The sequence below is a fragment of the Symphalangus syndactylus genome, chromosome 10, assembly GCF_028878055.3.
Source record: "Symphalangus syndactylus isolate Jambi chromosome 10, NHGRI_mSymSyn1-v2.1_pri, whole genome shotgun sequence".
NCBI classification, from domain to species: Eukaryota; Metazoa; Chordata; class Mammalia; order Primates; family Hylobatidae; genus Symphalangus; species Symphalangus syndactylus.
The window spans coordinates 23,959,820-23,987,096 of record NC_072432.2 but is presented as its reverse complement, the minus strand read 5'-3'; the positions used below and the strand labels follow the sequence as shown (position 1 = coordinate 23,987,096).

The 27,277-nt window shown below is 39.0% G+C and overlaps 1 protein-coding gene across 7 annotated transcripts in view; it reads left to right on the top strand.

The window, feature by feature from the left end:
• The first annotated feature begins 224 nt into the window (after nucleotides 1-224).
• Nucleotides 225-27,277, top strand: part of NSUN6 (NOP2/Sun RNA methyltransferase 6) — an 83,013-nt gene continuing 55,960 nt past the window's right edge. Inside the window, exons 1-3 of one of the 7 annotated variants that reach the window (XM_063610148.1) lie at nucleotides 225-1,629; nucleotides 8,047-8,202; nucleotides 14,303-14,382. In XM_063610148.1, the coding sequence (XP_063466218.1) occupies nucleotides 1,591-1,629; nucleotides 8,047-8,202; nucleotides 14,303-14,382 (275 nt within the window). In that variant the 5' untranslated portion in view covers nucleotides 225-1,590. Of the gene's footprint in view, nucleotides 1,630-5,034; nucleotides 5,559-8,046; nucleotides 8,203-14,302; nucleotides 14,383-27,277 lie in introns of those variants that run through there. The other 6 variants (XM_055296701.2, XM_063610143.1, XM_063610144.1 and 3 more) reach the window with 6 other exon arrangements.

Here is a 27,277-nt window from a genome sequence, read left to right as displayed (position 1 = left end):
AAAAGGAACTATTACAAACTAACTTCAGATAATACTTGGAGGAGCTAGCTGTAGCTATAATTGAATTCAATTTATTACTTATACAACTCTGATCAATTTGTCCATTACTTTTTTTAAACGGAGTCTCGCTCTGTCACCTAGGCTGGAGTGCAGTGGCATGATCTCAGCTCACTACAACCTCTGCCTCCCGGGTTCAAGCAATTCTCCTGCCTCAGTCTCTTGAGTAGCTGGGATTACAGGCACACACCACCATGTCCAGCTAATTTTTGTATTTTTAGTAGAGATGGGGTTTCACCATGTTGGTCAGGCTGGTCTCAAACTCCTGACCTCGTGATCCACCCACCTCAGCCTCCCAAAGGGCTGGAAGCCACCATTTTTTAACTTTCCTCAACCTTTAAAGTAATGCCCATTGTGATTTTAGTTTAGTTGATCAGTCTCCAGATTAGGTGTGACTGATAGATTTCCCGTCAGAAAATTCTCCCTGCCTGCCATATGGTCTGAAATCAATATGATCGCTTTCTGTAAATATCTATTGAGAGACCAACAATTTTTTGATGCTGTAAGTAATATAAAAGAAATTCACGTCTCGCTCCTGTCATTACGAAAAGTATGTTGATAAAATGTTGATAAATTTCTGACAAAGTTGCTTTATGTTTACATAGAGAAGCCATAATATCCTGAGTTTCAAAATATCTACTAGATCAAACTAGCCATGGGTCTATGACTTTGGTCATAATTCAATCAACGAGAATTGACCTCTCTTCTGTAGTTTAGGGCTCAATGTGACCAGCCTTCCTACATTTGATAAATGCTTCTTCCAACAGGTATTTCAAAGCTTGTATCATCAACACATGTAGTCCTTTACGGGCTTGGCTGCTCAGTGGCAGTCATGGTGGCTTATAAATTACCCATTTATAGTAGGTTTTTGGCTTTTGAAGCTGACTCACCTTCTTGAAGTTTCTGGTCCTCTCTTTCTGGAAACAGCTTTGCCCCTCTTTACTACAGTCCCATTCCTTCGGGTGGAGCCTCTTACATTTCCTAAACACCTGAAATCTTCACTCCTCCCTTAGATAGAAAAGTTAACTCTCTTGACATGTCAGAATGTGGGTCACTTTAGTTCTTTCCTCACAAATGACTTTTCACTATCCTATAGCCATTCCTTCAGTACATGTATGATAATAATATCTAACATTTACAGAGGACTTTGTTCTAGTACCATTTAAAGCACTCTACCTAATTTGTTTGGTTTATAGTAAAATTATGAAGCAGGAGCTATTATCTGTATTTCACAGATGAAGAAATTGAAGTGCAAAGAACTTTAATACTTTGCCTGAAGTTGCAAGAACTGGAATCTGCACCCTAGTAGCTTGACACCAGAGGTGTCAAAGATACAGATTGCCCAGGAACCCTGCTAAACTTCAGTTATATGTTAATACCATTTTCTTTGTAAGAATCTATGTTGTTTGTTCCTTACTTAGGTGGGAAGGATATGTGGAAGATAAGGCAGCCAGGGATTTAAGTCTGGCAACAGTTGGACTGCTGGATTTTCAGAGAAGTGTTCCCCAAAGCAAATTATGGTGCTAATTTCCAATGTTCCATAAGCATGGCAAAAAAAATGGGAAGTTCTCGGTAAGGAATATAGTATTATTTCTAGAAATAAAGAGGAACCAATCCAAGATTGATTTTTTGTTTGTTTAATCCTGGCAGTATTCTGAACTAAATCATATTCATTCTTCCCTTTACTTTCCAGGCTTTTTTATTTTATTTATTTATTTATTTATTTATTTATTTATTTTTTGAGACGGAGTCTCGCCCAGGCTGGAGTGCAGTGCCACAATCTTGGCTCACTGCAACCTCTGTCTCCCTGGTTCAAGCAATTCTCCTGCCTTAGCCTCCCAAGTAGCTGGGATTACAGGCACATGCCACCACGCCAGGCTAATTTTTGCATTTTTAGTAGAGATGGGGTTTTACATATTGATCAGGCTGGTCTTGAACTCCTGACCTCGTGATCCACCCGCCTCAGCCTCCCAAAGTGTTGGGATTACAGGCATAAGCCACTGCGCCAGGCCACTTTCCAGATATTATAGGCCCTAATTGATTGTGTCTCAAATGCCAAATAAATTTGAGCTTAGACTACAGCTGCTGTACTGATACAGGATTGGATTTATGGGTGAATGGGTGACCATAGGTGTCATGTTATTTTCATAGAACCACTCAGGGTTGAAATTAAGAAGGAAAGAAATTTCCTTGAATGGAGATAGCCAGAGGCAGAATTAAGAACTTTCTTCCAAGAGCAATCTGAAATAACATTTTGGCAAGTAAAAAGAGGCATGACTGTCATAGAAGAAATAAGGCAACCTGGAAGAACAGAAAAAGGGAGGACTAGATAGAAATTAGTTAACTGTCTACCTGGGCATGGTGGCATGTACCTGTAATACCGGCTACTCAGGTGGCTGAGGCAGGAGAATCGCTTGAACCCAGGAAGCGGAGGTTGCAGTGAGCCGAGATCATGCCATTGCACCCCAGCCTGGGCGACAGAACGAGACTCGAGGGAAGTGATCACCTAAATCAGTGTTTTATCAACCTTTTAAAATTATCATCCCCCTAAAGAGCCTTTCTAGAAGATTAGCTTAATTCTCCCATACCCTTACCATGAAATTAAATGCTCAGGAATGATTGTTTTGGTAAGGTTAAGCTTTGGAGTTCCACAAACTAAAAATTAAGAGTGAGATTATATCAAAAATTGTTTCAGTCCCCCCTGAGTTCCCCACACCCTGGGGAGCCATATCACCCATATTAAGAACTTGTAGCCTAAATAAATCTTATATGGGTGTATTCATAGAGTAGTTTTCCTTTGCTTACATAGCACGTATCTACTATGCCAACCTCTTGATTTGTAATATGCTTTTCTTGGATCCAGCCTTAGAACACCAAGAGATATCTTCATCAACATTAACTGTCATTACAATAACATCCAGTCAAGAATAGTCTAAATGGCCGGGTGTGGTGGCTCACACCTGTAATCCCAGCACTTTGGGAGACCGAAGCGTGTGGATCACTTTGAGCTCAGGAGTTCGAGACCAGCCTGAGCAACATGGTGAAACCCCATCTCTACTAAAAATAGAAAAATTAGCCAGGTGTGGTGGTAGGCACCTATAATCCCAGCTACTGGGGAGGCTGAGGCAGGAGAATCACTTGAACCTGGGAGGCAGAGGTTTCAGTGAGCTCAGATAGCACCACTGCACTCCATCCTGAGCGACAGAATGAGACTCCATCTCAAACAAACAAAAAAGTCTAAATGTCCTCAATACTGTCCATGTTTGTGGTACTAGTGAAGTAATTTCTGGCAAATGCTTTATCAGCATTTTCTTTCCATAATTTATAGAGATGTTCATCCATCTTTTCATTTAGTCATTCAGTAAGTATTTGAGTGCCTATTATGGGTTAGGCTTGGGTACATAGTGGTGTGATAAAGTCTCTATCCTTGTGGAGTTTAACATTTAGTTCAACTTGTTCCTCCTCCTCGTTCATCGCTAAAATACAGATTCCAGCCATTAGTGGTGCTATGGTCACCACGAAATTGAGGCTACAGAAATTCCTTTGGAAATGTCTGATTTAGACATTTATTACTTTCAGATGTTTTAGCCATGAAAGAATCTCATGGATTTATTGAAAAAATATGCTTCCATAAATTTAAATTCAATAAATAAAAGTCAAGGTATTGGCTCTAGAAGCCAAATTACTAGTCTTTATCCTGGCTTTTTATTTGTGAGACCATGGAGAGTTGTTTCAAACCTAGGAACCTTGATTTACAGGTGGTGGCTCACACCTGTAATCCCAGCACTTTGGAAGGCTAGGCAGTCAGATTCACTTGAAGTCAGGAGTTTGAGACTAGCCTGGCCACCATGGTGAAACCCCATCTCTACTAAAAATACAAAAATTAGCTGGGCCTGGTGGCACATGCCTGTAATTTTAGCTACTAGGGAGGCCAAGGCAGGAGAATCTCTTGAACCAGGAGGTGGAGGTTGCATTGAGTCGAGATCCCACCATTCCACTCCAGCCTGGGCAACAGAGACTCTGTCTCAAAAACAAAAAAAAAAAAAACAAAGACAAAAACAAAAAAAAGCAGAGAATATGATAAACACCTTGCAGGTTGTTGTATGGTATAATGGTCATACATTATTTTCTACTCTTTCTGGTAAACAGTTGGTGTGTCATAGAAAGTACCTGTTATATGTGTGTGTGTGTCTGTGTGTATAATTTGGTGTGAAAATTAAAGAGAAAAAAACAATAAAAAACACTTTCCTATAGTTATGTGTAAATTACCATGGTGTGCTGCAAAAAACATATGTCAAGGTGACAGAATTATTTTGACTTTCCTGTACAATTATAAAATGACTGAGTTTCGTTAGGTATCCTCGTTCTTTGAATCTATATCCTTGTCTGCTTATGACCAAAATAAAGAAAAAAAAATCATGGCAAGGGTCTCCCAAGCTCTAAATATGTCAACTATGATACAAGTAGCAGTTAGCCTTATAACTAACTGTAAACACTATCTGTGGGTTTTAAGTTTTACCTGAGCATTGGATATTAACAGACCATTAACCCAACTTTCAAAAATATGAACCCTATGAACTTGACAACTGAAGTCAGATATGTATGCCTGAGAGAGGTAAAATTATGTCATGAAATCAAACGGTGGCTGATGCGCCCAAATTCTGGCTTCATCCTCTAATTGGAGGACATCCGGCAGGACAGCAACTGGGCTCTGCCTTTTTTCGGTCCAGCAACATCTTCCACTCAACCCACGCCACTTGGCAGTTTCCCCATTGCCCCTGGCACCTAGCCCTCCGGTACCGGGAACTAAATATCTTCGACCACCCAGCCAGCAGGCCCTGCCTACTTAACGCGAGGCAAGTGAAAGCGCCTCACGCAGGATTAGGAACCTCCGGGGGCGTGGCGTGGCGTGCCGTAGCGTAATGTTGGGGGAAACTTGCGGCTGCGGATTAGGGGACCGGAAAGGGAGGGGTGGGCCGCAGGCGCCGGACGTGACGTAACCCGGAAGCGACTTTCCGAAGAGAAATAGGGGGCGCGTGTTTGCAAATTGACAGAAAAAATAAAGGGACCGAGCTGCTGTCAGCCTGGCTTACTGGTCTGCGTCCGTTTCACCACTGATTCAGTTACTAAGCATTTTTTCTTTTTTTGGTTCTTTGCAACGTGAGTGGCATTGGCTCAGTGATTTCCATGAGCCTCTCTACGAGAAAACATTGCCTCGATGAGGTGTGGTGGAAGCCCGGCAGCCCCTTCTAATCGGCTAGGCTTGAGAAACTGTGTATCTCTGCATTTCCGAAATTAACTCAGCGTGGTCGGCAAGATTTTCCTGAGCATCTGGTGTCAAGACACTCGTCACTATTAATTCGGAAAGAAAAAAAAAACACCGTTTTCCAGCATTTCTCTTGGTGGAGAACTAAACAACAGGAAAAATGTCTATTTTCCCTAAGATATCTTTGAGACCCGAGGTTGAAAACTACCTTAAGGAAGGCTTTATGAATAAAGAGGTAGGTCAGGTAAAGATGTTAGACGATATTTTGCAAAAACTCATATTAGGACACTCGAGAGAAATAGAAAAAAGTATAAAGGGAAATCTTGACAGCCATCGTTTCTTACTACTTGTCTATCAAGTGTAAAAATACCGATATGTTTCTACAGGTATTAAAGCTTACTGAGATACGAAGTCAATAAGGTATATGTTGTGACATTTAGGAGTGGAAAAGAAGGGAAAAAAGGCATGTGCCTGTCAGGCATGGCACAAAGGGTTACAAGGATGAACAAGAAAAGGTCCCTGTCTTCAAGAACTCGAGTCGAATTTTAAAAGAGCGCTCGCTCTGGCACTCAGGTGAAAAGGATTCTGTAAGTTGTTGAGTGCCTCTTAAATGCCAACAGTTGTGCTAGAAGATTTGCATCTTTAATCTTCACAGTCTTTTTTCTTAGAGGTTTGTTCCTCTTAATAGATGAGAAAACTGCTCAAGGAATTGTGTAACTAACTGATCCAAGTTGACACAGCTATCAAGTAACTTGAAATCTGGAGGGAAAGAGTTCAGGTGTTAATGAACAAAGGTACAGCTTTTGAATCTCAGGCACTTGATTTGCATTCTAGTGCTTTGTAAATTACGTGGCTTAACCTCGATTTTTCTCTTCTGTGAAAAATTGAGAATGGTTAAAAATATCTTACCAGGTTGTTTTAGGATATTAAACGTAAGTGAATAAAACTAGCATTGTTTTGGCATGTAAGTCCTCAAAAAATGTTAATTTTATTTGCTAAAGTCCTCAGTAAATGTTGATTATCTTTGATTGCAAAGCCTGTTGTCTATTCCACTTTACCATGCTGCCTCTAAGCAATTTTATTTTTTCCAAATCTTTAATTTTTTAGTCAAATTAAAAATGTTTTACCAGGTTGTTTTAGGATATTAAACGTAAATGAAAACAACTAGCATTGTTTTGGCATGTAAGTCTTCAAAAAATGTTAATTTTGTTTGCTATTGGCCGTGCCTGCCACAGAAGTCCTCAGTAAATGTTGATTGTCTTTTATTGCAAAGCTTGTCCTCTCTTCCACTTTACCATGTTGCCTCTAAGCAACTTTGCTTTTTTTTTTGAAATCTTTAGTTTTTTTTAGTCAGATTAACACCACTTAAATGTTACTCATTTTTGAATATGTTATTGAAGCCATGCCTTTTAGATTTGATTTCTACGTTTCGTTTCCAAAGATTATGTTGAGGGAGTAGACTGTATGGAAAGAGAAAATATATTCTGTTGATTTCAAGGGACTTAAAATGTAAGGCACATATTTAGAGAAGTAGGGGGCATTCCACAATTTTTTTCAGCAGAATTTAAAATGGAGAACGCTGTTTTATAAAGAAGATCCAAACATCTTTCTTTGACACTGCCTGTGCCTCAGAGCTTCATCAGTGGTATGGTTTTACAAAATGAGAAGCTATGCCTTTGTGAAAAGTATTGAAGGGAAAGGTATATTAAGTTTTATGCCTTTTTTTTTTTTTTTTTTTTGAGACAGGGTCTCGCTCTGTTGCGCAGGCTGGAGTGCAGTGACGTGATCACAACTCACTGCTGCTTGGGCCTCTGAGACTCAAGCGATTCTCTTACCTCAGCCTCCTGAGTAGCTGGGACCTCAGACAGGGACCACCACTCTGGCTAATAATATTTGTATTGTTTGTAGAGATGGGGTTTCACCATGTTGCCCGGGCTGAATGTTCAGTTTTGTTAAGACTTAACCTTGAGAAAGTATGAATACTTTTAAGGCTGGTGCACGAGTAGGCTAACAAGTGGTTTGTGAAGATTCTGTAAAGCAGGGTTTTGTCAAATACGAAAAAAAGAAATATGTTTCTTGAAAAGCTTCAGTTAATTACAAGGGAATATTGTTGTTTGAGTCTTTATACCGTCATATCTGACAGGTGTCTTTGCTACTCACGTTTTTTGGACAATATATATTTGTTACATTTAATAACACCATATTAAAAAGCTGATGTCCTGGGGGAATCTTTGTATGACAGTGACTATATCAATGTTACTTATTCTTTAAATATTGGTGTTTTAAAAGGATACCACCCAGTTTGCTCTTGGATATGATGTTAGCTAATTAGATAACGTCTAGCTAACTTGGATATAATGTTAGCTCTACAGAGATGCTGTAATGGTAATGCATTATAAATAGACTGAATTCCTGAATTTGTGTGAATAAATGTAGCAGATAGTAATATTCGGAAAATGTTCCTAATGCTTTGAAGTTTAGGCTATGTTTTTCTAAGCCCTTTATTTCAGGCATTTTCTTAGGTGTTTATTACCGTGTTTAAGCCCAAGAACCCCGTGAAATATTACTATTTCCTTAGTTGCTATTAACACATAATACAGCAAAATAGAATGGAGCTGAACAGTTGCTAAGCGATGTTTCATTAGATGGAATTAATATATAAGCATGTTCTGCTGACTGTTTTTAATTCTCAGGAAATTTAAACATTAACTACTTCTTTTTAGATTGTGACTGCTTTAGGTAAACAAGAAGCAGAAAGGAAGTTTGAAACTTTGTTAAAGCACCTGTCACATCCTCCGTCATTCACAACTGTCAGAGTGAATACACATTTAGCCTCAGTACAACATGTGAAAAATCTGTTACTTGATGAACTTCAGAAGGTTTGTGGAAATTTTCTGTCGTTTGTACATAATTACATTTTTGCAATCTGCCATGTTCTCCTTTAAAATCCTATGAATGATATAATACACTTCCAATTTTACAGATAAGGAGATTGAGGATCATGAATGGTAAATTCTTCAAAATTATCCTAGGTGGTAATGCTAGAACTTGAAACTAGTACTTATGATTCTAAATTTATTCATTTTTGGTGACCAAATAGCTCATGAAACCCCTCTGGGCCACGTTAAAATGGGCCTTAGCTTCATCATTAAAATACATGTGAAGAAGTCCAGTCTAACCTTAAAAACCTGTGGCTTTGTGATAAGCAGCATATAATGACCAGGAGGACAGATGGTATAGCTGAGATAAGCCCCAGGGGTAAAGAGGTACATACTAAGTACCTGTGAGATTATATTGTTAATTGACATAAAAAATAGATGTTGGGCCAGGCCTGGTGCCTCATGCCTCTAATCCCAGCACTTTGGGAGTTAATTTCGGAAATGCAGAGATACACAGTTTCTCAAGCCTAGCCGATTAGAAGGGGCTGCCGGGCTTCCACCACACCTCATCGAGGCAATGTTTTCTCGTAGAGAGGCTCATGGAAATCACTGAGCCAATGCCACTCACGTTGCAAAGAACCAAAAAAAGAAAAAATGCTTAGTAACTGAATCAGTGGTGAAACGGACGCAGACCAGTAAGCCAGGCTGACAGCAGGTAGATCACATGAGGCCAGGACTTTGGGACCAGTCTGGCCAGCGTGGCAAAACCCTGTCTCTACTAAAAATACAAAAAAATTAGTTGGGCATGATGGCATATGCCTGTGATCCCAGCTACTCGGGAGCCTGAGGCACAAGTAATCCCTTGAACCCAGGAGGTGGAGGTTGCAGTGAGCCGAAATTGCATGACTGCACTCCAGCCTGGGTGATGGAATGAGAATCTGTCTCAAAAAAAAAAAAAAAAAAAAGATGTTGAGCGCCTTATGTTTTATAAAACCAGGAAATTAAGATAATGAATCTGAATCTATTTTCAATGTAAGACAGCATGAGACTTTTTGTACCCAACCAATAAAATAGTTTTGGCAAAATAGTCCTTTTACAGATGAAAACAATGTTATAAAATGGCATTTATGACTTCTAAGCAGGAAGTATTTGATTTATCTTGTTTATATTTTTTGAGTTATCTTGTATATACTTTTTTGCTTTTGAGAGCTTTGCCTTATGTGTTTCATACACTGTACACTGAAATTTCCCTCAAAAGCAATGTAGGAGGTAGAAAAATAGATGCTGAGAGGTACCACATAAATTGTATATTGTAGTTATTCAGTGACTTGTGACATGTCACTGGTGGGTGTCAGCAGACTCCATTTCTGCCTTATTCGTGTCTGAATTAAAAGCAAGAGGCAACCATGATTACAGAGTTTCCATTTGTAAATCACAAGCTGTGTTTAGTTATTTGGAAAACTTCAGAAAATTATCACTGAGGCGCTTATCCCCTTTTAAAAAATCTCTCTTTTACATTTATGGACTCTTTGTCATACTCTCTTTAAGAACAATTCCATAAGTACCAAGTTGTGAATAGACGACCGTGTTATCAGAAGAACCAGCTATGGCATCTCAGTGTATGAGACCAAACCTTAGTATAATAATTAAATAAGATTTTAAAAAACATTAATCTGATTTTTATTGGTAGATAGTGATAATCTTATTGAGAGTAATGACAGGCATAAAACATAAGTAGTTGCCCTAAGCAACTAAAATCATTACTTTTCCATAACCATGTGTATGTTTTCAGCTAATAAAAAGGAAACTGTTCTGAGGCCCACTGGAAATATCCATAACTCAGATCCAGATTTGTTTTTTTGTTTTGTTTTCTTTTGTTTTTTTGAGAAGGAGTCTCGCTTTGTCGCCCAGGCTGGAGTGTGGTGGTGTGATCTTGGCTCACTGCAACCTCTCCTTCCTGTGTTCAAGCGATTCTTCTGCCTCAACCTCCCGAGTAGCTGGGACTATAAACGCCACATTTTTGTATTTTTAGTAGAGATGGGGTTTCACCATATTGGCCAGGCTGGTCTCAAACTCCTGACCCTGTGATCTGCCCACCTTGGCCTCCCAAAGTGCTGGGATTACGGGCGTGAGGCCATGCGCCCGGCCTTATTATTTTTTTTTCCATAACAAATGATTTCCAGAACCTGGATATTTTAGTATCCTAGTCTGGATATACAAGATCCCATGGGCTAGGATCAGTCACTCTGGGCTTTGGGCCCCTTTCCTTGAAGGTTAACGTTGGACAGGGAAGCTTGGGTCAGAGTCACTAGATAGGAAACCAATGGTAAAGCAGTACCCAATTCTAGCAAGAAAGAGAGCTTAGAGGAGGTTTTAGGCTGTGGATTTTCTTTCTCCTTTCATATTGAAAAGTTCACATGTCCTAAAGCGATGTCCTGAATAGGATGATATACAAGTAAGTGTTTTGTTCCCATGTTAAATTATTATTATCATTATTTTTTAGATGGAGTCTCACTCTGTCACTCGGGCTGGAGTGCAGTGGTGCGATCTTGGCTCACTGCAACCTCTGCCTCCCAGGTTCAAGCGATTCTCCTGGCTTAGCCTCCCAAGTAGCTAGGATTATATGCAGCGGCCACAATGCTCGGCTAATTTTGATATTCTTAGCCGAGATGGGATTTCACCATGTTGGCCAGGCTGGTCTCAAATTCCTAACCTCAAGTAATCCGCATGCCTCGGCTTCCCAAAGTGCTGGGATTACATGCGTGAATCCCATATATCTCCGTGCCTGGCCTGAAATTTAATAATATAAAATTTAATTAGGCTGGTGAGAATATGCAGAAACTGGAATCTTCAAACATTGTAGGTTGAAATGTAAATAATATGATCTCTTTGGAACATTGGTAGTATCTTAAAAAGTTAAACATACTCTAAAACCTAGCAATTCCTCTCCTAGGTATATACCCCAAATAAATGAAAGCATATGCCCGTGTAAATTCTTTAGCATGAATGTTCATAGCAGCACTACTCATAATAATCAGAAGAGGATACTCCAAATATTCATCAACTCTTAAGTAGATAAACAAAATGTCATATATTGATACAATAGAATCTTTCAGCAATAAAAATCATGAACTAGAATGAACTGATACATGCTACAGTATGGATTAACCTCAAAAATATTGAAGAAGCTAGACACAGATGCTACATATTGTTTCAAATTTTGGATTTTTTGGCTTTTAGAATATTTGCATCTATATAATGAGAGATATCGGATGTGGGACCCAAGTCTAACATGAAATTCTTTTGTGTTTCATATTCACCTTGTATACATAGCCTGAAGGTAATTTTATACAATATTTTATATAATTTTGTGCAGGAAACAGTTTATATACATTAAACCATCAGAAAGCAAAGGTATCACTATCTCAGCCATGTGGACAATCTGGTTGTTTGACATCACTATCATTCCTGACTCTTTATATACAGAGAAAATTGTATTTATATATATTTTCTTTTTTTTTTTTTTTTTTTGAGATGGGGTCTCTCTGTGTCAGCCAGGCTGGAGTGCAATGGTGGGATCTCAGCTCACTGCAACCTGTGCCTCCCAGGTTCAAGCGATTCTCCTGCCTCAGCCTCCTGAGTAGCTGGGATTACAGGTGCGCTCAACCACACCCAGCTAATTTTTGTATTTTTAGTAGAGACAGGGTTTCACTGTCTTGGTCAGGCTGTTCTCAAACCCCTAACCTCAGGTTGTCTGCCTGCCTTGGCCTCACAGAGTGCCGGGATTACAGGAGTGAGCCACCGCACCTGACCTATACGTTTTCTTCTTTTTTTTTGTTTGAGACAGAGTCTTGCTCTGTCACCCAGGCTGGAGTGCAGTGGCGCATTCTCAGCTCACTGCAAGCTCCACCTCCTGGGTTCACGCCATTCTCCTGCCTCAGCCTCCCGAGTAGCTGGGACTACAGGCACCCACCACCACACCTGGCTAATATTTTTTTGTATTTTTAGTAGAGACAGGGTTTCACCATGTTAGCCAGGATGGTCTCAATCTCCTGACCTCGTGATCTGCCCACCTCGGCCTCCCAAAGTGCTGGGATTACAGGCGTGAGCCACCACGCCTGGCCAACGTTTTCTTATACTTACTCATATGTAAGCACTTAACAGTAAAAAAAAAAAAAGACGTACCTTAATACAGTGAAAAAAATAATGTGTTCAGGATAACTAAGCAGCACAGTAGCATCACCAGAATACCTGAATTAGCTGTTGAACAACAACAAAAACACAGTAGGCTGGATAAACTGTTGTGAGTCTGCATTTTGACTTTGACCAGTCGAGGTCAAGTATGGAATTTTCCACTTCTGGCATCGTGTCAGCATTCAGAAAGTTTTGATTTGTAACATTTCAGATTTTTGGACTAGGGATGCTCGGTTTGTATTCCATTTATGTGAAATGTCCAGAAAAAGGCACATTTATAGAGAAAGAAAGATAGTGGTTGCCTAGCAATGGGAACAGGGATTGACTCCCAACGAGCATGAAGGATCTTTGTGGGATGATGGAAATTGTCTAAAACTGGAGTACAGTTATTTAAATTTACTAAAAATCATTGAATTGTATGTTTAAAATGGGTGAAATTTATGGTATGTAAATTATCTCAGTAAGGCTGTTTTAAAATAGCATAGGGCAGAAACCAACATTAAAAGAAGCTGGTGATATGCTTGGTTTGGAAAAAAACTTGTGTGTTATGAAGGGTATGGTTTTATGGGTTTTATTTATATATTAACATGCTCCTAATCGAAAGGGAGAGACAATGACCTTTGGCTTGAGAAGCTTTGATCTCTGTATAAGATATTTCTACAGTCTAAATCAAATGTTACAAAAATCAAAGTTCATTTTCTTCTCTTTGGCAAGATTTGTTCCCTATAATTGATACTGTAAGGCTATCAAAATGATGAAGGAGGGCGGGAAAGAGAAAGGAAGAAGGATTTGATTTATTGAGATGGAATTTATCTTTCAGATTGCTTATTAGTTGTCTGTTGGATAACTATACGCTTTGGAAGAAGCAGAAGTTCAGAGAGCTGGGGAATTGGTAGATATGAGGTTATATTTCTAAAATATGCACAATTATTTTCTGTTTCCTTACCAACTTAGAAATCAGTAAGTTGATCTCAGAAATTTTCTGTAGATAGTGTATGAATCCTGTGGGGCAATGCAAACATGCATTGTGGTGATTGCTTTTTTATGTAGTATGTGAAAATAGAGTTGATAAACCCTAACCTACAAGGCAGACTTGTTCTCAAATATTTGCGTGCTGCCCTCTCATAGAGTATACGGTCCCTGTCATCCAGTCCCCTATGCAGCTGTTTTTTATTCTGTGTAGAGTGCCCAATTTTCTTCTGCTTGTTACAGTGGTACGCTGGTACATATTTAACAACCCCTTTCTGGGAAAAATAACCCCAATTTGTGGTGTTTGTTGATTTCTGTGGTATAAATACTCACCATGTTCCCTGGTAGCTACATGCATGACCATGGAATTGGAAAGAGATGCATGCAGTGGCTCTCCTGAGCTGGTGTGAGCTGGCTCCCGCACCTGTACCTGCTTTCAGTGTGACACTCTTCCAGTTCCCTTACAATAGAGAATACTGAAAATCCCGAACCTCTACCATAAACATTTCTTTTCCTCACCAAAGCTGACATGAATGCCAGTGTTGATCGTGTATATTAGGTAATATTTATTAATAGTAATCTCAGTCTTTAACATCCTATTCAGAAACTTTTCTTAAAGGAATACTACATGTAATTCTATATTAAATAAAAGTTTTTAACGTAAATCATTTAGGGTAACCACGGTTTGTGTTTATAATGCCAAATAGTAAGCAAAATTGAGTCTTATAAGGAAGTCAGGATACTTCAGAATTAAAATAGAGAATACATTGTTGTTTTGAGGTCTTTTGGATTTTTACAGTATCCCGTGAAATAAGGTGAAAGTGCCTCAGAGCTACTAGGGCTTCGTGCTGTGGTAGATGATGATACTGAAAAGTTCCATAAGTATCAAATGTATCAAATGTATGGATTGCTTTATAATCATGTTTATCTTTAACAGCAGTTTAATGGATTAAGTGTTCCTATTCTTCAACATCCAGACCTTCAAGATGTGTTACTTATTCCTGTTATTGGACCCAGGTTTGTAAAAACTCCATTTCCAAATTATATTCTTGTCAATAAAAGTTTGTCACAGGGAGCTTTTTAATTGTTCAGTGATAATACTAAGTTTCTGCATTGTTTGCAACTTTCTATAGATAACAGGAATTCAGAACTTCATAAATGCAGACTTTAGACTCTGTCATGAAAAATAATACAAAAGAAGACTAGGAATGGGCCCAAGGATCTTGAGAATAATGCATTTTAGGTCCATTTAGTTCTGTGATGTTTTTTCCCTCCACTTTCTGTGAAGTTTTATTTTATTTGTTTACTTGTATTTCATACAAATTTTCAGTGCTAAATTAAAACTCTTTTTTGAGCTGCAACAAAAATATAGAGCAACCTGTTTTCTACTTTCATAGCTGATATGTTTGTAAAATTTTTTTTGAGACAGCGTCTTGCTCTGTTACCCAGGCTGGAGTGCAAGGGCACAAGCATAGCCCATTGCAGGCTCGAACTTCCGGGTTCAGGCATTTATACCACCTCAGCTTCTGAGTAGCTGGGACTGCAGGTGCGCACCACTGCACCTGGCTAATTTATTTTTTATTTTGTAGAAACAGTCTCACTATGTGTCCCAGGCTGGTATTGACTCCTAGCCTCAAACAGTCCTCCCACCTCAGCCTACGATGTGAGCCATCTTGCCCAGCCTGTAAAATTTTATTCATAATTCAACAAGTATGTTAAACTACTATGTGCCATTTATGTTCTACACTTTTATGTATTTGGAAAGCATATGTTTGAAAATTGAAAAATAGGTTTTCAGGCTGGATCTGGTGGATTACTTACTCCTGTTATCCCAGCACTTTGGGATGCTGAGGTAGGCGGATCCCTTGAGTCCAGGGGTTGGAGACCAGTCTGGGCAACATGGCAAAACCCTACCTCTACTAAAAGAAATTACAAAAATTAGCTGGGTATGGTGGTGCACACCTATAGTCACAGCTATTCAGGAGGCTGAGGTGGAGGGATCATTTGAGCCTGGGAGGCGGAGGCTGCAGTGAGCCATGATTGTGCTACTGCAATCCAGCCTGGGAGGCAGAGCAGGACCTTGTCTCAAAACAAAAAAAAAAAAAATGGAAAAATAAGTTTTCATAGTATAATGATTATAATGGAGTTTTATTCCTATGGAGCATTTTAAAATTCCCGATTATGGTCTAAAATCTTTTTAAACTCCTAAGAGTTATAATATAGAAATGCTTTTGTTAAAATTGAAGTTTCTTAAAACTTCAATTTAGTGGGCAGCAATAGAGCAGTGGTTTAATAAACTATGATTTGTCCATGCAATGGGATAGTATATGGCCTTTAATATGGGAGAATTATACTTACCAATCAGAGAAGATGTTTATGATCAGATTTAAGTATCAAAAGCAAATTGCCGTACTTGGCATAATTACTTTTTTTGTAGTTAATAAAAGTACACAACTATAGATTTTTGTATATTTATTTACATGTAAAAAAACGTCTGGAAGCTGTAACATACTCAACTTTTAATAGTGGTTAACTCTGAAGAAGTTAGATTGGGAGAGGGGGGAAATAAAAGGAAATTTTCATGTGTAATATTTTCGTTTTTTTTTTTTACTATAAGAATGTATTTTTGCAATTAAAGTTGATTTGTATAGGCTCATTCTATTTAGTTTAATTTTTAAAGTTTTTCATCTTCTATTCAGTTTTTTAAAGGTGAAATTTAGATACAGTGAAACGAAGAGATCTTAAATGTATAGTTTGTTGAGTTTTGACAAATATATACAACTGTGCAGCCAAGACCCACCCCAGTCAAGATAGAGCATTTCCATTATCCCAGAAACATCTCTTGTACTACCAGGAAACTGCTCTTGTGATTTCTGTCATCTCTTAGTTTTGGACCAGTTAGTTGCTACTATAATAGACCATAATCACAGATCTTTGGAGGTTACTACACTCCTTATGAGGATGCAAAATTGTACTTATTTAGGTTCAAACTTTGGCCATTTCTTACTCTGTTAAACACTTCTTCTTTATTCTTTAGTTTTATTTAGTTTCCCTAAAGATAGAGTTCAATTAGGTTTTTCTTTACAGAAGCAAGTAAAAATTAGAGTTGTACATAAATATAAAAGTAATCATCCGTTACATCTCCTGTCCCACCTCCCAATTTTGTTTCTCTGAGCATCAAATTTGATTTTTTCTAGACCATCTCTGTGCTTGTAGCTGCATACAGGAATGCACATGTGTAATCATTTGTACTCATTTTTAGAAAATAGAAAAGATTATAATGTTTTACAATTTGCTTTTGTGTTCACTTAAAAATGTATGATGGATATCATTCCACGATTATATAACACTATTCTTTTTAATGGCTGCATGAACAGTATATTTTATCATTTAGCTCGGTTTAAATTTTTCTATCCTCCATTGATAGACATTTAGTTTTTTCCTGTTTTTCATTATTACCAGAGGTGTTGGAGTGAATATTTGTAGACTTGTATAAGCATGTCTGCAGAACAAACTGATATGACACAGAATAACCAGTTCAAAGGTCTATGCTTATTTTAGTTGGAGACATATTACCAGATTACCCTCTACAAAGTTTTACCAGTTAACGTTTCAGCAGTATATGAGAGATTTTGATACTTCCATTCTTGCCAATACTGGCTATTTTAGGTCTCTAAAATATTTGGATGATTTAACTTTAATAATTTTCAATACTTACTTTTACGTGGCCTTAATCATCCTTTCATTCTTTTCTTTGTAGTGATCTAGGCTACTCATCAGAACGTGAGTGAATGTATAAATACAAATTGTGAGCTATTGCAAGGAAGCCTGAAAAAATTATTTAGGATTGTAAATTCACCTACCTACCTTTCATTCCTAGAAAAGAATAAGTCAATTCCTTTTTGTTTGTTTTTTTAATTCCTGATTTTTATTAAGTATCTTTTTTTAAATTTTTTTGATTTTATTTTTTTGAGACAGAGTCTCAGTCTGTCACCCAGGCTGGAGTGCAGTGATGTGACCTTGGTTCACTTCAACCTCTGCCTTCCAGGTTCAAGCAATTCTCCTGCTTCAGCCTCCTGAGTAGCTGGGGCTACAGGCGCAGGCCACCACACCTGGCTTAATTTCTGTATTTTTAGTAGAGACTGTGTTTCACCATGTTGGCCAGGCTGGTTTTGAACTTCTGACTTCATGATCTGCCTGCCTTACCCTCCCAAAGTGCTGGGATTACAGGCATGAGCCACCGCACCCGGCCTATTACGTCTCTTTTGACTTTCCATTGTGAGAAATGAGGAGGTTCCTGGAGTTAAATTTTCCCCAAAATTCCTACCAGCTAATTTGTATTTACTGTTGGTTTTTTGTTTTTTTTTTGTTGGCGGGGACGAAGTCTCACTGTGTTGCCCAGGCTGGTCTCAAACTCCTGAGCTCAAGTGATCCACTCTCCTCGGCCTCCCAAAGTGCTAGGATTACAAGCACCAGCCACCATGCCTGGCCATTTTTTTTTTTTTTTTTTTTTTAACATTGTCAAGCTTTATAACATTATTATTTCCCAAGTATAATTCACATGGATGCAGTGCTTGCTTTCAGTCTTTATAGCACAGTTCCTCATTTCTTATCTTTGTTAATGTCTTTGTTGGTGAGTACAGTCACTTAGCAGATCTCCCGCACCCCCTGCCCTTTCCCGAAGTGTGCCTCTTATGTACTGCGTTACTTTCTTACTTGAGAATGTCTGCCTGTTGCCTTTTTGTTTATACAACAAGTTGGCTGAGTCTGGTTATTTCAGACCACATAGTATTTCCCTTAGCACTTTGTAGACATTGTTTTTATAACCTGTGGCATCAAATGTTGTTGTGAAGAAATCTAAGGCCCACCAAAAACTTTTCCTCCTTATAACAGTACCTTGTCTTCTGCTTGGAGATCTGTGGGATTCTTACTTATTGAATTTTAGACATTTGGCCAGTGTAATGCTTGATTTTGATTATTTCCTCTTAGTTCTTCTTCGTCTTTTTTTTTGTTTTGAGACGGAGGCTCACTCTGTCACCCAGGCTGGAGTCCATTGGCACAATCTTGGCTCACTGCAACCTCTGCCTCCCGGGTTCGAGTGATTCTCCTGCCTCATGCTCCTGAGTAGTTGAGATTACAGGCGCCTGCCACCACGCCCAGCAAATTTTTTGTATTTTTAGTAGACGGGGTTTCTCCATGTTGGGCAGGCTGGTCTCAAACTCGTGACCTCAGGTGATCCACCCATCTCAGCCTCCCAAAGTGCTGGGATTGCAGGCGTGAGCCACCTCACCCAGCCAACTTTGGCCATTTCTTATTCTGTTAAACACTTCTTCTTTATTCTTTAGTTTTATTTAGTTATCCTAAAGATCGTTCAGTTAGGTTTTTCTTTATAGGAGCAAGTGAAAACTAGAGTTGTACATAAATATAAAAGTAATCATCCATTACATCTCGTGTCCCACCTCCCAGTTTTGTTTCTCTGAGCATCCAATTTGATTTTTTCTGGACCGTCTCTGTGCTTACATCTGCATACATGAATGCACATGTACAGTCCTTTGTACTCATTTTTAGAAAATAGAAAAGATTATAATATTCTGCAATTTGCTTTTATGTTTGCTTAAAAATATATAATGGATATCGTCTCACGATTATATAACACTTTCATTCTTTTTAATGGCTACATTAACAGTATATTTTATCATTTAGCTCAGTTTAAATTTTCTATCCTCCACTGAGAGACATTTAGTTTTTTCCTGTTTTTCATTATTAGCAGAAGTGTTGGAGTGAATATTTGTGGACTTCATAAGCATGTCTGCAGAACAAACTGATATGACACAGAATAACCAGTTCAAAGGTCTGTGCTTATTTTAGTTGAAGACGTATTACCAGATTACTCTCTACAAAGTTTTACCAGTTTATGTTTCAGCAGTATATGAGAGATTTTGATGCTTTCATTCTTGCCAATACTGGCCATTTTAGGTCTCTAAAATATATGGATGATTTAACTTTAAATTATTTTCAATACTTACTTTTACATGGCTTTAATCATCCTTTCATTCTGTTCTTTGTAGTGATCTAGGCTACTCATCAGGACATAAGTGAATGTATAAAATACATATGGTGAGCTATTGCAGGGAAGCTTGAAAAAATTATTTAGGATTGTAAATTCACATACTTACCTTTCATTCCTGAAAAGAGGCCAGGCGTGGTGGCTCACGCCTGTAATCCCAGCACTTTGGGAGGCCTAGGTGGGTGGATCACCTGAGATCAGGAGCTTGAGACCAGCCTGAGCAACATGGTAAAACCATGTTTCTACTAAAAATACAAAAATTAGCCAGGTGTGGTGGCGCATGCCTGTAATCCCAGCTACTTGGGAGGCTGAGGAAGGAGACTTGCTTGAACCCAGGAGGTGGAGGTTGTAGTGAGCTGAGATTGCGCCATTGCACTTGAGCCTGGACGACAAAACTGAAACTCTATCTCAAAAAAAAAAAAAAAAAGTCAATTCCTGTTTGTTTTTTTAACTCCTGATTTTTATTAAGTATTTTTTTTTTTAATTATTTTTATTTTTTTGAGTTGGAGTCTCAGTCTGTTTGCCAGGCTGGAGTGCAGTGATGTGACCTTGGTTCATTGCATCCTCCGCCTCCCAGGTTCAAGCAGTTCTCCTGCCTCAGCCTCCTAAGTAGCTGGGACTACAGGCGTGTGCCACCACGCCCGACTAATTTTTGTATTTTTGGTAGATACTGGGTTTCACCATATTGGCCAGGCTGGTCTCGAACTCCTGACCTTGTGATCTGCCTGCCTCACCCTCCCAAAGTGCTGGGATTACTGGCGTAAGCCACTGTGCCCGGCGCATGAAGTCTCTTTTGACTTTCCACTGTGAGAAATGAGGAGGTTCCTGGAGTTAAAATTTCCCTAAAATTCCTACCACCTAGTTTGTATTTACTGTTTTTTGTTTTGTTTGTTTTGTTTTGTTTTTGAGATGGGGTCTCACCGTGTTGCCCAGGCTGGTCTCGAACTCCCGAGCTCAAGTGATCCACCCTCCTCGGCCTCCCAAAGTGCTAGGATTATAAGTGCCAGCCACCATGCCCAGCCAGTTTTTTTTTTTTTTTTTTTAACTTTGTCAAGCTTTATAACATTGTTATTTCCCACGTATAATTCACATGGATGAAGTGCTTGCTTTCAGTCCTTATGGCACAGTTTATTTCTCATTTCTTATCTTTATTAATGTCTTTGTTGGTGAGTACAGTCACTTAGCAGATCTCCCGCACCCCCTGCCCTTTCCCAAAGGTTGCCTCTTATGTACTGCATTACTTTCTTGATTGAGAATGTCTGCCTGTTGCCTTTATGTTTATACAACAAGTTAGCTGAGTCTGGTTGTTCAGGGCACATAGTATTTCCCTTAGCACTTTGTAGACATTGTTTTTATAACCTGTGGTATCAAATGTTATTGTGAAGAAATCCAAGGCCCACCAAAAACTCTTCCTCCTTCTAAAAATACCTTGTTTTGTGCTTGGAGACCTGTGGAATTCTTACTTACTGAGCTTTAGACATTTGGCCAGTGTAATGCTTGATTTTGATTATTTCCTCTTAGTTCTTCTTCGTCTTTTTTTTTTCCGAGATAGAGTCTCACTCTGTTGCCCAGGCTGGAGTGCAGTGGCGCAATCTCGGCTCACTGCAACCCCTGTCTCCGGGGTTCAAGTGATTCTCCTGCCTCAGCCTCCCAAGTAGCTGGGATTACAGGTGCCCACCACCATACCTGGCTGATTTTTGTATTTTTAGTAGAGATGGAGTTTTACTATGTTGGCCAGGCTGGTCTTAGATCTCCTGAACTCAGGTGATCCACCCACCTTGGCCTCCCAAAGTGCTGGGATTACAGGTGTGAACCACAACGCTCAGCCTGTTTCCTCTTAGCTTTTAATGAGACACAGTGTAGCTTTTCAGTTATACATCTTCCATTATTTCTTTGAATTTTTTTTCTTACATTTTCTGTATTCTCTGTTATAAACGCAGCAAGACTTTGTGTGCTGCGTTTCTGGCACTGATACTACCTGCATCAGGGATTGCCAAGACAGCCCTCAGGTTTAGTGACTGGCTGAGACTCACAGAACCTAGCATGCGGTCACACTAATGGCTAAGGTTTGTTACATGAAAGCATACAAAAGCAAAACCAGCAAGGGAAAAGAGGCATGGGGTGAAGTTTGGAAGAAACCAAACACAAGCTGTCTCAGTGAAGTCCCATAGGACGTGCTTAATTCCTCCAGTACCTAATTGTGACATGTGAAATAGCTGTCTAGCAGAAAAGCTCATCAGAGACTTGGTGCCCAAGGGTTTTATTGGGCTGGTCACATAGGCACCCCCTGCATGTGCCAAAATCCCCAGACTCCCAAAAGGAAAGCAGGTGCTCCGAATAGACATGTGTTTGTACCTTGCTTGTACAGAGTTTAGGAATTGTGAGCCACTCTTATTTATCATTTGGGAAGGTTTTATGTCACCGCTGGGAACTGTTTCTCATTCCAGTTTCTAGCTGCTTAGCTAGCCAAGACCCAGCCTCTGAAGCAAGCCTTTCTAAGAACCGCAGTCTCAAGCCTGTTACTTTAACATTTTTTTTTCTGTTAACATATTCTTCAACTCAATTCACTCATCTTTTTCTTCTGCATTCCTTCTTTTTGTTTGTTTGTTTGTTTGTTTGTTTTTGAGGCAGAGTTGAGACAGAGTCTCGCTGTCTCCCAGGCTGGAGTACAGTGGCAGGAGCTCTCACTGCAAGCTCTGCCTCTTGGGTCTACGCCATTCTCCTGCCTCAGCCTCCCTAGTAGCTGGGACTACAGGCGCCTGCCACCATGCCCGGGTAATTTTTTTTTGTATTTTTTTTAGCCAGAATGGTCTCAATCTCCTGACCTCGTGATCCACCCTCCTCAGCCTCCCAAAGTGCTGGGATTATAGGCGTGAGCCACCACGCCCGGCCCATTTGTTGTTAGGTGTGTCTTGGTCACGGGCTCTTTTTCAAAGTGGCTCTCTTGTCAATAGTATAGGAGATAAGTTTTATCTTGTCTGTGGTTTGCTTTTCTTATCTCTAAAATGGGGATTCAAAATACTATCTAGTCATAGGGATGCATTACCTCTCTCTGCTTGTAAATCCTTATTCAGAAGTTTTATTGGTCTTTATTTTCTTAGCTGCTAGTTTACTTTTGTCTTTGTTCTTTTATCCCTTTTTTGAGGTTTTTCCTTTAATTTCTCTGAAAATACAGAGGTACTTGAAATATTTTTCCTTTTGTTTGGTTTACATTTTTAAAATCTACCTTCTGCTTTTTGGGTATGTGTGTGCCACCAATGAATACAAAATGAATTATTTCTGCTTATCATGCATTGAATGGAAACAGTTACATCCTCATTTGCAGTTTGCTCAAGAACGATCCAAAATGAGGGAAAGAGCATGCCCATGGGACTAGTCAGATATGTTTTCTGGGAAGTACTGCAAATCTCTGCTGGTTCATCTCTAGTCCTGGTGAGCAGAGCGGAGGCTCTCTGTGAAGGCTTTAGCTCATACCTTTTTTCCAGAGGGTGGGGAAGCCTTTCTTTTTTATTTAATCTCTGCTTAGATAACTTAAGTCAGGAGCAGGAAAGTTGGTTGCTATTTCTTTTCTCTTTCCTGGGCTGCTTTTAGGCAGTTGATCCAGGTTTGTTAGAGAAAATAACAGATTTTCTGGTTATGCCATTTCTGACAATCCATTTCTTCTTTCAGATTTGTCTCCTCTGGACAGGATACTGGTAAGACATTCCTAGTTTCTGATTTTTTTTTCCACTAAGCCTGTGGTCCTGGTCCTAAGTAATAAATGTTTGATTAAGCCTCCAGGAGCCTCTCCTTTTCAGAGACTCCACACCATGCTGAGAAACTAGGTTTGGCTCAGATTTCACTGTCACCCAATTATTTCTCATCGTCGGGATTATAGCTGTTTCTTAGTTTTATTGCAAATGGAATTTTCTCCTCAGATTTTTATTCTCCCCGCCCCCCCTTTTCATTTCCATGGGATTTAGAAAAAGGAGTTTTCTTCCTCTGATTTTTTTAGTAGAAGCTCAATATCACAATTATTTAAAATATAAATGCATCACTTAAACTTTATATACAGTAAACAATTTTAAAAGTAATGCATCACTGAATTACTGGTTTCTTCAGTTTACTTAAAATGAGATGTAAAATAAAATTTCAAATGAAATTTAAAATAAAATTTTGGTTTCTTCAGTTTACTTAAAATGAGATTTCATGTACTGGTGAAATATATTGTAATTTTTGGAAGAAGATTTTTGTCTGGTAATTTAATGACTTTAGGAGAAAACTGAATGGCAGACTTCTCTTGATATAGGAACCTTTAAAACATCCCAACCAGAGTTTTCTAAAGGTAGGTTTGGATCAGTAGAACTTTTTAGACCAAAAATCAATTTGTAATTTTAAGGAATTTATGTATTCTCTCAATTAATGCTCCTCCCTTTTTGATAAGTCTCAAAATAGTTCAAGCAGGCCAGAAAATTAATTTTCTTCCTTTCTTTCACAATTGAATACGTAATTCAACAGCATAAATCTCTTGAAATCCAGATGAGACTGGATTTGTCTTCTCTTTCAGCCTACTCGATTTCCATCTTTTTCCCCCACAAGGCGGAGTCTTGATCTTGTTGCCCAGGCTAGAGTGCAGCAGCATGATCTCTGCTCACTGCAACTTCCACCTCCATGTTCAAGTGATTATCCTGCCTCAGCCTCCTGAGTAGCTGGAATTACAGGTGCCTGCTACCACACTGAGCTAATTTTTGTATTTAGTAGAGATAGGGTTTCACCGTGTTGGCCAGGCTGATCTCGAACTCCTGACCTCAGGTAATCTGCCTGCCTCGGCCTCCTAAAGTGCTGGAATTACAGGCGTGAGCTACTGTGCCCAGCTGATTTCCATCTTTTGTAGTTGCCTTGCCACTCGTGTTAGTACTGTCTTAGATTGTTTCTCACGGTTCTGGAGGCTGGAAATCCAAGACAGGTGCCAGTATGCTTAGGTTCTGGTGAGGGCCCTCTTCCGCGATGCAGATAGTTGACTTCTTACTGTGTTCTCACATTGCAGAAAGAAAGTGGGTAGTAGCTCTTTGGTCTCTTAAAAAGGCACTGATCCCATTTATGAGCATTCTATCCTCATAACTAATTACCCCTCAATGACTTCTCCAAATACCATCACGTTGAGTTCCGGTTTCAGCATGTGAATTTTGGGGACACAAACATTCCATCCATAACAAGCACTGTAAGATTTCAGTTTCTGTGTGTGTTTGTGTATGTGTGTGTGTATGTGTCTGTATATATATATATATACACATATATATATATTCATATATTCATATATATATGTGAATAGGGTTATTGCAATAGAATATTGAAGAGACGCTGTTGCACAAAGACTACTGATTAAATAAAGGTGGCAGTCCTGCTGCAAAGAAGTATTTGGCATGCGGCAATATCATGTGCTGTTTCACAGTTTCATCCATCACCTTGCGTTTGGTGTAGGGTTGTTAGTATGTGTAGGGTTGTGAATATGTGCAGTTAAAATACCAAATAGATAAAAATATATGCTTTTAGATTCCTTAACAGGACATTCCCATAATCTGTTTTTAATTCCTTAGCTACTTCATTTTTTAGCTATTCTAATACTTTTCTCTTAATCTAGGTGTATTTACAGTTTTTTTCTCCAACCTATATTACTAAACTATTGGAATGTAATCTTTCTTTAACGTTGTTGATGCACTCTATTTGGAAACATTTCAATAAAAATCAAGCTTTTAGCATGTTTTATGGCCCTGCACCAACTTTTAGGTTTCCTCTTTTATTTTTCCTAGTAAAAACTCGCTTTCAGCAAAGCTGACTTAAATATTGATACTTGCATATGACATAGTATGTTTTTATATTGTCAGTCCTGGTGTCAGTGGATCCCCAAGACCACTCCTTGGTTCTATGATTCTCTAAGAGGACTTAGGGAATTCAGCACATAATTGTACTTACGGCTATGATTTGTTACAGTGAAAGAATATGAAGCACAATCAGCAAAGGGAAAACCATCACAAGCTTCCAGAGTCCTCTTCCAGGGGAGTCACACAGGACTCCCACAGGAAGTCCCCCAGTGATGATGAGCTGTGACCACATTAGACTCACTGCCAGGATTCCTATTCAGGGCTCATGATGTAGATTCCCACTGCCTGGTACATACCCACATTCCAGATTCTCAGAAGGAAAGCTGGTATTTACCATAAATCATAGTTTGTTCAATAATTCAGGCACAGTGAGCCACTCTTACCAGTTAATAAGTAAACCTCCTGAAATCTCAGTTCCCAGATGTCAGTCAAGGGCCAGCCTTGTAAGCAGGCTTTTCAAAGATAACAGATTAGGCCTACTATGTTAACTTTTTTCTGCACAGTTCTCTGTTCCAGAATTCATCCTTTCCCCTCCATGTTATTTTCATAAAATCTAACACTACAGATTTCACTTTCACAAAACATGTTTTTGAATTTGTGCTATATGTGAGATGTGATGGTGCTACAAAGATGAATGAGACATAGTTCTATAAAGTCAGGAGACTTTGGTACAAGTCAGACTCTTATGATAGTTGCAGTAGAAGTATAAATTAAATGCTATTGGAGCATAAAATAGGAAGAACTGAGTACAAAGAAATTGTTAAATATTTTCTCTAAGCAGATATTATTTCATTTGAGCCTTGAAGGTGAGGAGAAATTAGGCAGAAGGGCTGTTAAGGTGGGCAAGGTTATGCTAGGCAGAGAGAAGCCATGAGGAAAGACATGAATGCATGAAAATATGGTGGCTCCTAATAAAAGCGATCAGGTTTGGCTCTTTGTTTTCAGCGTTGGGGCATGGGTGAAAGATGAAACTGAAGAAGTTGGGAGAGGCAGGTGTGAAATACGAAGATTTTTTTTGTACTAAGGAATTTTTTTTTCATAGACTTTAGAAGCTAAAGAATTTTTATTGTCAGGTGCGGTGGCTCACGCCTGTAATCCCAGCACTTTGGGAGGCTGAGATGGGCGGATCACGAGGTCAGGAGATCGAGACTATCCTGGCTAACATGGTGAAACCCCATCTCTACTAAAAACACAAAAAATTAGCCGGGCATGGTGGCGGGTACCTGTAGTCTCAGCTACTCAGGAGGCTGAGGCAGGAGAACGGCGTGAACCCGGGAGGTGGAGCTTGCAGCGAGTCGAGATGGCGCGACTGCATTCCAGCCTGGGAGACAGAGCGAGACTCCGTCTCAAAAAAAAAAAAAAATTTTGTTTATTAGTAATGATTAGATGTGTATTTTAGAAATATAATAGTGGTAGTAGTCTTCCAAACTGCTTGGAGATCATGACCCTTTAGTAACGTGTGAAATCAATTTGATGTTTTCAATGAATATTTTAAAAAATAAAGGGGATGTTTTATAATATATTGCATTGCACATAGTAAAAATATTTAATGAAATGTTATGTGTGATATCACACACACAGACATGTATGTGTAGTTTCTTATATCAAGTTCTCAAATGATATAAAAACTTGAAATAAGTTCTTTTATCAAGTGTGTTTCTTACATCAACTTACAGTCAAAAGTTTCAGAAATTTTTTCAGAAGTGAATTGCAAACCTGGAGAAAAGTTAGGAAAGTATTTCAGAGTTTTTTAGCTTCAATAATATGTATGGTGAATTAGATAACATGAAGATGTTTTTGCTACATACACTGAGGAGTGCTAAGTAGAAAAGAACATAGTAGGCCACAAAATGATGTAGCTGAGTGATTAAAAATGTAGTTGATATATTAGAGGTTAGGAATGCAGAATGATTGAAAAGAGAACAGCAAGCATGTGAGCTAATATTGGTGGGTTGAAGGTATGGGAAAGGAGGTGGTCTTTCTT